The 13711-nt window shown below is 46.9% G+C and overlaps 1 protein-coding gene across 2 annotated transcripts in view; it reads right to left on the bottom strand.

The window, feature by feature from the left end:
• adgrd1 (adhesion G protein-coupled receptor D1) overlaps positions 1-13474 on the bottom strand; it is a 299554-nt gene extending 286080 nt beyond the window's left edge. For both annotated transcript variants that reach the window (XM_060843366.1, XM_060843367.1), the window contains exons 1-2: positions 12999-13474; positions 12858-12894 (exon numbers count right to left, since the gene is read on the bottom strand). In XM_060843366.1, coding sequence (XP_060699349.1) covers positions 12858-12894; positions 12999-13052 — 91 coding nt within the window. In that variant the 5' untranslated portion in view covers positions 13053-13474. The remainder of the gene's footprint in view (positions 1-12857; positions 12895-12998) is intronic.
• Between the last annotated feature and the right edge of the window lie 237 nt (positions 13475-13711).

The raw sequence follows: 13711 nt of genomic DNA, 5'->3' as shown, positions 1-13711 counted from the left end.
CACTCAACTCCTATATTTCCATCTTCTTCACAGCTTACCTTCCTAGCTTTCCAAGTGGCATCTACCAATTTAGCGACCGCACCCTCACTCCCCTCCTCAGTATCATTGATGAAAGTTGTAAAATGTTGAGTGCCCAGCACTGGCCTGGGGAATTTTCTATTAAGGAACTTGGGACATTCCAGGTAAGCGGGAGCAGTGTGGAAGATCAACCAATCTCAGGAATAACATGGGGCCAAATGGCCTCCTGCATCTTGGATTTTCCTTGATATCCCTGGTTTACATCCCAATTAATTTCTTCCCTTGCATGTTTATGAGGATAGAGCATAAATACTATGAGTTAATATTTAAAAACAACAAATTCAAAACACAATCTGAGAACAAAGGGCGTTATAATGATCCAATTCTGAACACACCACGTTGGCATAAACAACAAATAGTTTTTATAAACAATTCCAGATTAAAAAATTGACAGTATTCTACACCCAGAAAATCCAATTAAGCAATGCTTTTGTTTTGAAGAATGTTGTCAAGTTGATGTATTAATATCTTTTTTACTGGCAATTAGAACAAACTAAATGCTCAGAGAAAAATATGAAAATTGTTACAAGCTGTTGGTCGATCGTTTTTTTTTGTAACCACAAGCTGCATATTTGCTGCAAATATGACTTCCTCTCAATATTTGTCCAGAAATTCTGGACTGGGACATGCTGCTTAATTCAAAAGTTATTGATAAAGGGTAAAATTAAACTGTTTGATTCACATTCAATGGAAGCGTTTTAATTTGATGAAATGACCTCTCAGCAAAGGCCCAGCTGGGGCAGGATTGGCTGTTGCTGATGTAAGGAGGAACTGGACAGTATTCAGCACAAAGTCTGGTTTTCATTTGGAAGCTTTGAGCATCAATGGCTTTTATTTCTAATCGCTAATTGGTATTAGTGATTGAAATTAGACTGCAAACTCTTCAAGGAAGTATCTGCAAAGCCACCATGTTCATAAACCCCATTTGCAGATAGAGCGATGAACAGAAGGCATTGTGGTTTAAATGTTGGAGAAAATCTCTCTAAAATGTGCAATGGAATAGAACAGCAACAATTTCCATTTAAATAGCACCTTTAGTAGAGTGATACATCCCAAAGTGTTTACAGGTGCAATCGTCTAACAAAGGCGTGACACTGAGTGACGGGAGTTGAGCACAGGACATTGAGCACAGGAGTTTCAGAGTTAAAAGGAGAGGGGGGGGCAAAGTGATCTGGGAAAAGAATTTCAGAGCTTTGGCAAAACCTGAGCAATATGACTCACATCAACAGGCAATGCCAGTGGGTGCTACCCACAGTCTTTCCCTTTGGGATAGGAGACTGAATTCCAATAGGGCACATGAACCATTTGAGTTGGCTGCTGTTGGTTTGATGGGTTTAGGATACACTGTCCCTCGATTGGCTGTCTTGTTGGGTGATCTGCTCAAAGCCATTGCTCTGTGCAACAACTCAAACTGAAAGGGGCCTTGCCTCAAGGGAATAGAAAACAACATTGCTACAAGCAATCAGCTGACAGTCAGCCAGCCAATCATTCAGCAAGGACAACACAATGGAGTCAATGTTCCAGTTAGTCCAAGGTCTGGATTAAAGGCTAGTAACAAAATTGTCACACAATCCTGAACACCAATCACCTGAAAGGGGAGGGTGATGTTGGAGATAATTCAGCTCAGTTTCACTCGAATCACAGCCGAGATAAAGAGCTAAATGAGCAGGACAGTTTCCAGTCCCTGCAGACTGGGATGGTACATACTGATTCAACATTATCAAAACTCCACAAGGTTCTGAAGCAGTGCTCCCCCATGTTGAACAACACTTGGAGGAAGCACTGAGGGTGGAAAGGGCACAGAATGTATCTGGCTGGGGGATTTCACTGTCCACCACCAAGAGTGGCTGGGCAGCAGCATTACTGATCGAGCTGGTCGGGTCCTAAAGGACAGAGCTGCTGGACTGGGTCTGGGGCAGGTGGGGAGGGAACCAACAAGAGGGAACAACATTCCTGACCTCATCCTCACCAATCTGCCGGCTGCAGGTGTATCTGTCCATGACAGTATCGGTAAGGGTGACCAACACACAGTCCTTGTGGAGACAAAGTCCCACCTTCACATTGAGAATACCCTCCATCGTGTTGTGTGACACCATCACTGTGCTAAATGGGACAGACTTCAAACCAATCGAGCAATGGACTGGGCATCCATGAGACACTGTGGGCCATCAACAGCAGCAGAACTGTACTCCAGCACAATCTGTAACCTCATGGCCCAGCATATCCCCCACTCACCCATTACCATCAAGCCAGTGGATCAACCCTGGTTTAATGGAGAGAGCAGGGGGGAGCATGCCAGGATCAGCACCAGGCAGCCCTGAAGGTGAGGTGCCAACCCGGTGAAGATACCAAACAGGACTATTTACTTGTCAATCAGCATAAGCAGTAAGTGATAGGCAGAGCTGAGTGATCCCACAGCCAACTCATGACTCCTGAGATACTGAAGCAGCCAATGTTCAAATGCAACAAGATTTGGACAATATCTGCATTTTGAGCTAATAGTGACAAGTAACCTTTATACTACACAAACACCAGGCAATGACTCGATCAAAGCAGAAGTTTACAAAATAATGAGAGGTATAGACAGAGTGAATGTCAGTTGTCTTTTCCCTAGGATGGGGGAATCTCAAAACTAGGGGGCATATTTTTAAGATGAGTGGAGAGCGATTTAAAAAAGACATAACTTTTTTCCACAGAGGGTGGGTCACACGTGGAATGAATTTGCTGAGGAAGTGGTGGATGTGGGTCCACTTACATTTTTAAAACACATGGACAGGAAAGGTTTAGAGGGATGTGGACTAGGAGCAGGCAGGTGGGACGAGTTTAGTTTGGGATTAAGTTTGGCAAGAACTGGTTGGACCGAAGGGTCTGTTTCCTTGCTCAGTAATTCCATGACTATCACTCCAAAAGACAGAATCTAACCACCGTCCCTTGTTGCTCAATGGCATTACCATCACAGAACACCCCACCATCAACATCCTGGTTATCAATGACCAGAAACTCAATTTTGGTCTCCAACGATGTTGTGAAACTTGCAAGTGTTCAGAAAAGAGGTTGAATAGGCTGGGGCGGTTTTCCCTGGAGTGTAGGAAGCTGAGGGGTGACCTTCTAGAGATTTATAAAATCATGAGGGGAATGGATAGACTTATCATATAAATACAGTGGGTCAGAGGCTAGGAATAATGCAATTCCTAAGAGTAATTCAATTCCTGATTCTGAAAAGCCCGTCCACCATCGACAAGACACAAGTCAGGAGGGTGATGGAATACTGCCCACTTGTCTGGATGGGGGTAGCCCCATCGACACTCAAGAAGCTCGACATCATCCAGGACAAATAGCCACAGGTTGGCCCCACATCCCCTCCCTCCCCACCGACGCTCAGTAACAGCAGTGTGTACTGTCTACTAGATGCACTGCAGAAATTCACCAAAGATCCTCAGATAGCATCTTCCAAACCCACATCCACTTCCACCTAGAAGGACAAGGGGCAGCAGATACATGGGAACACCACCCCCTGCAAGTTCCCCTCCGAGCCACTCCCCATCCTGACTTGGAAATATATCACCGTTCCTTCACTGTCACTGGGTCAGTATCCTGGAATTCCCTCCCTCAGGGATATTGTGGGTCTACCCACAGCACATGGACTGCCGTGGTTCAAGAAGCTCACCCCCACCTTCTCAAGGGGGCAACTAGGGACGGGCAAAACCAGATTCTGATGCCAACAGCCCAAGAATAAATTAAAAATGAGTTCCCGTTGCCTCTAATTAGTATGCAGAATAATTTGCATAACTTGCAAATATGATCACATGACTCTGGAATTCTCTTCTGCAAAATTCTGAGGATTTGGGATATTGAATATTTCACAGCAAAGGTGTATAATGTGGGTTGGAGTGTAGTTGGACCATGTGCTAATGAAATAACCTACATTCTGGGACAGGCTGTATGATGTTAGAGTGTGCATTGGCGGTGTATTGTTACAGAGCTAGTTTCACTTGCCTGGCATTCCCCAAATACAAAGGGAGTGCATTCCTGAGACATAGGGAACAGCGTTCCTGTCTGTGACTCCTTCAACCTCAGCTCCAGATCAACCCTGTCATTTCAAGGGAGGTGTGAGATTCTGTTATGGATATGGAGAATCTGAATAAGCGTTGCAGTAATTGGTATTTAAATAGCAACTCAGGCATGGCAGCATTCCTCTGGGCAGGAGGGTACTCAAAGAATTATTTTCACTGGCTCATGAAGGAGTGAGAAAGCCAGGACCCAAAAACTATAAAGGACTTAGGAGTGTCATTACGGAGGAAAGTGCAGAGGATTGGTGGAGGGAGCTTGATAGTTTAAATCTCACACCTATACAGAGGTGACATTAGTTTATTGAAGTGTGTAACAATCTTAGCAGGGCTTATACACTTAATGGTCAGGTCCGAGGGAGTGTTGCTGAACAAAGAGACCTTGGAGTGTAGGTTCATAGCTCCTTGAAAGTGGAGTCGCAGGTAGATAGGATAGTGAAGGCGGCGTTTGGTATGCTTTCCTTTATTGGTCAGAGTATTGAGTACAGGAGTTGGGAGGTCATGTTGCAGCTGTACAGGACATTGGTTAGGCCACTGTTGGAATATTGCGTGCAATTCTGGTCTCCTTCCTGTCAGAAGAATGTTGTAAAATTTGAAAGGGTTCAGAAAAGATTTACAAGGATGTTGCCAGGGTTGGCGGATTTGAGCTACAGGGAGGGGCTGAACAGGCTGGGGCTGTTTTCCCTGGAGCGTCGGAGGAGGCTGAGGGGTGACCTTATAGAGGTTTATAAAATCATGAGGGGCATGGATAGGGTAAATAGGCAAAGTCTTTTCCCTGGGGTCAGGGAGTCCAGAACTAGAGGGCATAGGTTTAGGGTGAGAGGGGAAAGATATAAAAGAGACCTAAGGGGCAACCTTTTCACACAGAGGGTGGTACGTGTATGGAATGAGCTGCCAGAGGATGTGGTGGAGGCTGGTACAATTGCAACATTTAAGAGGCATCTGGATGGGTATATGAATAGGAAGGGTTTGGAGGGATATGGGCCGGGTGCTGGCAGGTGGAACTAGATTGGGTTGGGATATCTGGTCGTCATGGACGGGTTGGACCGAAGGGTCTGTTTCCATGCTGTACATCTCTATGACTCTATAACAAGTTTTATTCAGTTTACTTCCTGCTGTAGTCTAGTTCCCAGCTCTTTCTACAATTTGAGCACTTTTCTCTGAGTCCACACCCAGGCTTCTCCAATCAAGCACTGTGAGCATTGATAATAAATAGACTGTCCCAGTCGAGTGCAGCCAGTCAGGCAGCCTCTGAGGAGCAGGAGAGTCGATGTTTCAGGCATAAGCTCTTCATCAGTCCCTCATTCCTGATGAAAGGCTTATGCCCAAAACGTTGACTCTCCTGCTCCTCGGATGCTGTCAGACCTGATGCACTTTTCTAGTGCCACACTTTTCAAGAGAATTCCTGAACACTACACAGAAAATGCAGGAGGCAACTGGAGGTACAGGCAGCTGGAGAAAAGGTTGCCAATGATGGAGCCGTGGAAGTTAGGAAAGAACACAAGGGCGGAATGGGAGGAACAGGGATAAGTCAGAGAGTTTGGGGCTGAAGAAGTTTCCAGAGAAAGTGAAGGGTCAGGCCGCAGATGGGAATTTTAATAGAAGCCATTACAGGACCAATGCCAACAAACAAGTCAGAACCTCAGCGCTGATCTTTCAAACAGAAATCAACTTGCTGCCAGCATAATGCTCCCCTCTCAGGGAGATCGCACAAACCTGATCGGGCACGTGCAACTCAGCACCACTGACCTCAGCACACTGCCACAGGCGTGAAATATAATTAACGTGGCCTGTGTCCACTTCTCTCAAACTACACAAACATTCTTTTAAACTCAACAACAGCAGAACCCCAAAAGGCTTTCTCACAGTCAGTCAGTCTTCACAGCGATCTCAGTCAGCAATGTGGTGACCAGCCTCTCTGTTCTCCAGCTGCTCTGTATTACTGCAGTGTGATCGAGTGCTGACTCTGCTGCCATTTATCTCAGACATTACGTGGAACCTTTCTTAAAATTCTCAGCTGCATTTTATTTGAAATCCCAGGTGATTTCTGCCTATTTCTTTTCTCACCTTTCCACGAGTCAGGAATGTGATGGAATACTCCCCACTTGCCTGGGTTGGGGGCAGCTCCAACAAAACTCAAGAAGCTCAACACCATCCAGGACAAAGCAGCCGCATGATTGGCCCCACATCCACAAACAGCCACTCCCTCCCCCACCGGCACTCAGTAACAGCAGTGTGTACCATCTACAAGATACACTGCAGAAACTCCCCAAAGATCCTCAGACAGCACCTTCCAATGCACAGCCTTTAAAATCACAATAACATTGGAGAAACTACTCAAGTATATTCAAATTGTAAGTTTTATAATTTGTCCTATAAACAAGGAATGCTGCAGACACAAGCAACATCTGCGGTGAGAGTAACAGATAACATTTCAAGTCCAGTGCCTCTTCTTTCAAACAGAAAGTGGCTAGTGGAATATTGATCTTTTAATGACGTATGGGTGGTAGGGGTCAGCAATTGGAGCACATGATAAAGATGTCACAGAGCAAAAGGAAAAGAGAGTGCTAGTGATGTGAGGGCAGTGATACCGATGAAGGATAAGTGTTAATTTGACCCAGCCTCCTCTCTGACCTATCACCTTACCCCACCCCCCCACCTCCATCCACCTATCCATTCCCAGCTACCTTCCCCCCACCCCCCACTCCAACTTATCTCTGAGTCCCCGAGGGCCACCTCATTCCTGATGCTTGAAACATCGACTCTCACTCTCCTGCTCCTCGGATGCTGCCTGACCTGCTGCGCTTTTCCAGCAACACATTTTCAGCTCTGATCTCCGGCATCTGCAGACCTCACTTTCTCCTACAAAGAGAGAAAGAAACCTACACTGCTAACTGACACAGCAGTGAATCTGCCCAGTTACTGCCTTTGTTGTTTGAGTTCAAGTATCTCTGGACATCGGAGTGCATTGAGGAAAACTTAGACAGGAAAATTCCTAGCTGACCTTGCAGGGACCTGTGTGGGAGAGCTCACAACATAGGAACAGATAAGTGCCTAGCTTTTAATGTGTAACTTTGCTGTACGTCTATAGTAACAAATATAGTGGATTCTTTCTCGATCATATGTTTTATTGAGATCTATAGCTTGATTAAATTTTAAAAATATAAATCAAAAGTATTAAATTAATTTGGAGCACTGTTTTTTGAAGCCAAAAGATAATGCTATTTTCTGGGTCTGTAGATTGTGAAGGAGCAAAGACAGCTTTTCGTAGAGTGATGTGCTCTTCATGTCAAATGTGGGAGTTTAGGGACAGTTTCCACTTTACTGATGATTATGTCTGCAGGAAGTGTCTTTGGTTGCGAATCTTATCAGATTGCATGGATCGGTTGGTGCAGCAGTTAGAGGCAATGAGCAGGGATGTCATGGATGGCAGTTATAGGAAGGGAGAAAAGCTGCAGATACTGTCAGATAGCTGGGTTAACTCCAGGAAAGGTAGGAGAGGTAGGCAGGTAGTGCAGAGTCTTCTGTGGCTATTCCCATTTCCAATAAGTATGCTGTTTTGGAAAATGTAGGGGGTGATCGATTCTCAGAGGAATGTAGCACAAACAGCCATGTTTCTGGTATTGAGACTTTCTCTAATGTAATGAGGGGTACGTCGGGTTCAAGAGATCAATTGTGTTAGGGGATCCTCTAGTCCGAGGCACAGATGTTTCTGCAGCCAGCAGAGAAAAAGCAGAATGGTGTGTTGTTTCCCTGGTGCCAGGATCAAGGATGTCTCAGACAGGGTGCAGAATGTTCTCACTGGGGAGAGGGGCCAGCAGGAGGTCATTGAACTCATGGGAACCAATGACATAGGAAGGGAAAAGGCTGAGAGTTAGGCAAGCATTTAGAAAGGAGGTCCGCGAGAGTAGTAATATCTGGATTACTCCCGGTGCTACAAGCTAGTGAGGGCAGGAATAGGAGGATAGAGCAGATGAATGCATGGCTGAGGAGCTGGTGTATGGGAGAAGGATTCACATTTTTGGATCATTGGAATCTCTTCTGAGGTAGAAGTGACCTGTACAAGAAGGATGGATTGCACCTAAATTGGAAGGGGATTAATATACTGGCAGGGAAATTTGCTAGAACTGCTTGGGAGGATTTAAACTAGTAAGGTGGGGGCGTGGGACCCAGGGAGATAGTGAGGAAAGAGATCGATCTGAGACGGGTACAGCTGAGAACAGAAGTGAGTCAAACAGTCAGGGCAGGCAGGGACAAGGTAGGACTAATAAATTAAACTGCATTTATTTCAATGCAAGGGACCTAACAGGGAAGGCTGATGAACTCAGGGCATGGTTAGGAACATGGGACTGGGATATCATAGCAATTACAGAAACATGGCTCACGGATGGACAGGACTGGCAGCTGAATGTTCCAGGATACAAATGCTACAGGAAGGATAGAAAGGGAGGCAAGAGAGGAGGGGGAGTGGTGTTTTTGACAAGGGATAGCATTACAGCTGTGCTGAGGGAGGATATTCCCAGAAATACATCCAGGGAAATTAGTTGGGTGGAACTGAGAAATAAGAAAGGGATGATCACCTTATTGGGATTGTATTATCGACCCCCCAATAGTCAGAGAGTAAATTGAGAAACAAACTTGTAAGGAGATCTCAGCTATCTGTAAGAATAATATGGTAGTTATGGTAGGGGATTTTAACTTTCCAAACATCGACAATTTTCTGATTCAGTACGTGGATGTACCTACTAGAGAAGGTGCAAAACTTGACCTACTCTTGGGAAATAAGGCAGGGCATGTGACTGAGGTGTCAGTGGGGGAGCACTTTAGGGCCAGTGACCATAATTCTATTCGTGATGGAAAAGGATAGACCAGATCTAAAAGTTGAAGTTCTAAATTGGAGAAAGGCTAATTTTGACAGTATCAGGTAAAAATTTTCGAAAGCTGATTGGAGGCAGATGTTCGCAGGTAAAGGGACGGCTGGAAAATGGGAAGCCTTAGAAATGAGATAACAAGAATCCAGAGAAAGTATATTCCTGACAGGGTGAACGAGAAGGCTGGTAAGTATAGGGAATGCTTGATGACTAAGGAAATTGAGTGTTTGGTTAAGAAAAAGAAGGAAGCATATGTCAGGTATAAACAGGATAGATCGAGTGAATCCTTAGAAGAGTATAAAGGAAGTATAAGAAGGAAATCAGGAGGGCAAAAAGGGGACATGAGATAGCTTTGGCAAATAGAATTAAAGAGAATCCAAAGGGGTTTTACAAATATATTAAGGACAAAGGGGGAACTAGGGAGAGAATAGGGCCCCTCAAAGATCAGCAAGGCGGCCTTTGTGTGGAGCCACAGAAAATGGGGGAGATACTAAACGAGTATTTTGCATCAGTATTTACTGTGGAAAAGGCTATGGAAGATATAGACTGAAGGAAATAGATGGTGACATGTTGAAAAATGTCCATATTACAGAGGAGGAAGTGCTGGATGTCTTGAAACGGTTAAAGGTGGATAAATCCCCAGGACCTGATCAGGTGTACCCGAGAACTCTGTGGGAAGCTAGAGAAGTGATTGCTGGGCCTCTTGCTGAGATATTTGTATCATCGATAGTCACAGGTGAGGTGCTGGAAGACTGGAGGTTGGCTAACGTGGTGCCACTGTTTAAGAAGGGTGGTAAGGACAAGCCAGGGAACTACAGACCAGCGAGCCTGACCTTGGTGGTGGGCAAGTTGTTGGAGGGAATCCTGAGGGACAGGATGTACATGTATTTGGAAAGGCAAGGACTGATTAGGGATAGTCACCATGGCTTTGTGCGTGGGAAATCATGTCTCACAAACTTGACTGAATGTAGGAGTTGAGAGGTCGTGTTGTGGCTGTAACAGGACGTTGGTTAGGCCACTTTTGGAATATTGCATTTATGCTTTAGTTGGAGGGTAGAGGAGTGAGTGAAGTGTTGGGGAGAAAGGATGTTGATGGTGCCGATGAAGTGACTGGAATGTAAGAATGGCAGGGCAATGGTGTGTCTAACCACCACACTGGGAAGGACAAGGAACCCCCCTGCTCTGTGTGTGTGTGTGTGTGTGTGTGTGTGTGTGTGGTGGGGAGAGGGGGGGCGGGGGGGGAATCACAGTTTGGCCCTGGCTCTGATCCTTGTGTCTGTCCAAGTAAATGTCGTCGGGAGCGTGGGCAAGTGATTAAGGGAATGGGTGCCGTAACCATCATTACGATCCAGTAATCCCTCCTCGATGTTTCACTCCCTCTTGGCTGAACCATTCCAACACTCTCCAGTCTGCTCTCCCACCTTCTTCACTCTTTCACACATTTGTCTAGAACCCTGTTGGCTCTCTCCGAGCCTGCACGGCCCATCCATTTCACATCCCCGCACCTACTGACCCACACGGAATCACACAATCATTACAACACAAAAGCAGTCATTCAGCCCATCATACCTGCCCCAGTTCTATCCCCTTGCACCAATCTCCTGCTTTCTCCATCTCCCTGCACACTAATTCTATCCAAATAATCATCAATACTCTCTCAGCCAATTGGCTCCGGGACCATGTCTTCATTTTGTAATTCTCATCCTTGGGTTCAAACCCTTTCCTCGCCTCTCCCCTCCTAACTAACTACCGTCTAACTCCCTACTAACACCGTCAGTCTCAGAAACATCGATTTCCTCTAATTCTGATTTTCATGAGTCCATTATCTCACTGGACATGGCACCTCCAGTAATCCTGGTCCAAAGTTCGGAAATGCCATCCATCCTCTCTCTCCCGATCACCCCCAAGATTCTTCCTCAAAGACCACAGCTCTCACCTGGGTGGGTTTGAGCTGAGGGAGTGATAGGAATGAAGGTGAGTCCCTGGTGAGGCTTCAGTGCTAGGTCTGTCTGCTCAGAGATCTCCAAGACTCTGCGGGCTTTCACTCAGTTGGTGCCATTGTCTCTGCGTCATCTGGTTCTTAATTTAAGACCCACTCTGAGGAATGGGCACAAAGATCATGATTGGCACCTAGACCTATAGTGCCAGAGATACATCTGCCGGGTGACGTTAAATGCAGGCTCCCTCAGAATGCTCAGGGAATGTTAGAGCTGGAAGCCAAGCCAACACCGCAGAATCCCTCATGCAGTCATTGGCACCAGTGGGATCTTGCTGTGCTCACTTGCCACATTTCCAACACAGACAACAGCCACACCATCTCCAACATGCCTCACTGGGTGTACGGTATCTTGTGGGGGTTTCAGGTGGCAATAAGAAGGACTATATATAAATGCAAGTCTTTAAGTTTGAGCAGTTTCCCAGGATGTTCCATCCCCTCTCGCTGATCTGCGAAGAGGGATGGAATCTTGTCCTACATTCAAGTCGCTATATAAATTAAAGTTGTTATTGATGTTCAAATACACACCAGACATTTCCACTTCCCTTAGACTGTCTTCGCCACACAGCACACAGCTAAGGAAAGGCCCTGCTGACAGAGCAAGTTGAAATAAGTTTCCACTAACGGGAAGTTAGTAACTAGGGATTACAATTTCAGGATTATCAGCAAGAGAGCTCGGAGTGAGATGAGGAGAAATGTCTTGACTCTGAGGGTTATATGGATTTGGAATGTGCTGCCTGGGGGGTGGGGGTGGGGGTGGGGGAGGTGGATTCCACATTTGGGGGGGCGGGGGGGGGAGGTTCAGAAGAGAGCTGGAGCTTTATCTGAAAGTGATCTATTTCGAGGTTTATGGGGATAGGGCTGGACAGTGGGGAGTAGCTGGGGGGGCTCTTTCAAGAGCTGGTACAGACGCAAAGGGCCAAATGGCCTTCTGTGATGTAATATTCTGTCAGAGAGTGGGGGTGGGGTGCTGATAAACTCCAGTAGAGACCAGTTGGACCAACTGTACGCACTCTGGCAATGAGCTCAGTCTAATTCATTAACACCAAGCTGAAAGGGAGCGCCGCAAAGACAATATCTTCGATTGAAATTCTGCTGCAGGTGTGACTGTTGCTACTTTACACCGTCACATCAGCACATAAGGTAAAGGACAACACACAGACTCAAGGAAAACCCCAGAAACCTGGACACAATCCCAAACAGAGTGAACACACTGAAAGAGGAACAAGGAATGAAACAGTCAGGAGTCTGGCAAACAGAATCATCGACAGAGGCAGCAGTTAGAGACTGAAAACAGAATCAAACAGAACAGATTCACTTGAACCAATGTTCATTCAATCAGCTTCACAAATATTTTCTAATCCACCCAAACCCAATCAACAGCAAAACAATCTTTAGTTAGAAATTGCCTCTTGTGTCAATTAGTAAAGAATTAACCATACCATACAAGGTCAAGGAAGGAATGCTACAATTCACCTCATTATTAAAGCAACTCCAGAACCCTGGATCAATCCCCAAACTAATCCCACCACCCTGTTCTCTCCCCAAGCCCTGGATCAATTCTGAAACTAATCCCACTGTCTTGCTCTTTCCCCATGGGGGTGTGAGTGTATGAGTGTGTGTGCGGGTGTGTGAGAGTGTGATTGTGAGTGTGGGTACACGGTGTGAGTTTGTGTAACTCTCTGGAACCTTTGATGTCTCACTTGGTGCTGAGTGAAGTCGCTGAGTGAGACTTGAGTGAGTGTGAGCAAACCCCCCCCAGTTCAGCCTAACCCCTGGGGGAATGCTGAGCAACTCCTGACCAAGCTCCCCCTGTGTGAGTGAGCAAGAGCAAGTGGAACTTACCTGTGAGAGTTGACTCTCGCTTTGCCTCTGCACATACCTGGGTGAAGAAAGGAGAGACAGTGAAGGTCTTGGCAGGATGAAGCCACAGGGGGAGGGGGTTGTAATGTCCTGCCCCAGGAGCAGAGAGAGCTATCCAGGTACCTGGCAAATGGTGAAGGCCAGCATTAGTACTGTGCACACCACCCAGCTGCCCATTGGCACAGAGCAGTCGGGTTCCTCCAGGAACGGTCAGTACAGCGGGATGGTCCACTCCAGGCTGGTACAGAGGCACGAGCCTACCCTGGCACTCAGTGAGCTTCCTCTCGCCTGGGAGGGAGGGAGGGAGGGAGGGAGGGGTGATGAGGGAGGGGGTGAGGGACGTCGGGAGGGGGTGATGAGGGATGCAGGGAGGGGTGATGAGTGAGGGACGTAGGGAGAGGGTGATGAGGGAGGGGGTGAGGGGTGATGAGGGAGGGACGCAGGGAGGGGGTGATGAGGGAGGGGGTGAGGGGTGATGAGGGAGGGACGCAGGGAGGGGGTGATGAGGGAGGGGGTGAGGGGTGATGAGGGAGGGACGCAGGGAGGGGGTGATGAGGGAGGGGGTGAGGGGTGATGAGGGAGGGACGCAGGGAGGGGGTGATGAGGTGAGGGGGTGAGGGAGGGAGGGAGGGGTGATGAGTGAGGGACGGAGGGAGAGGTGATGAGGGAGGGGGTGAGGGAGGTCGGGAGGGGGTGATGAGGGAAGGGGTGAGGGACGTAGGGAGGGGGTGAGGGTCGTAGGGAAGGGGCGATGAGGGAGTGAGGGAGGTAAAGAGTGAGTGAATGAAGGAGGGAGGGAGTAAGGAGAGGTAATGAGGGAGGGAATGAGTAAGTGA

Source organism: Hemiscyllium ocellatum, chromosome 24 (assembly GCF_020745735.1).
Source record: "Hemiscyllium ocellatum isolate sHemOce1 chromosome 24, sHemOce1.pat.X.cur, whole genome shotgun sequence".
NCBI lineage: Eukaryota > Metazoa > Chordata > Chondrichthyes > Orectolobiformes > Hemiscylliidae > Hemiscyllium > Hemiscyllium ocellatum.
This window is presented reverse-complemented; position numbering and strand designations above follow the sequence as displayed.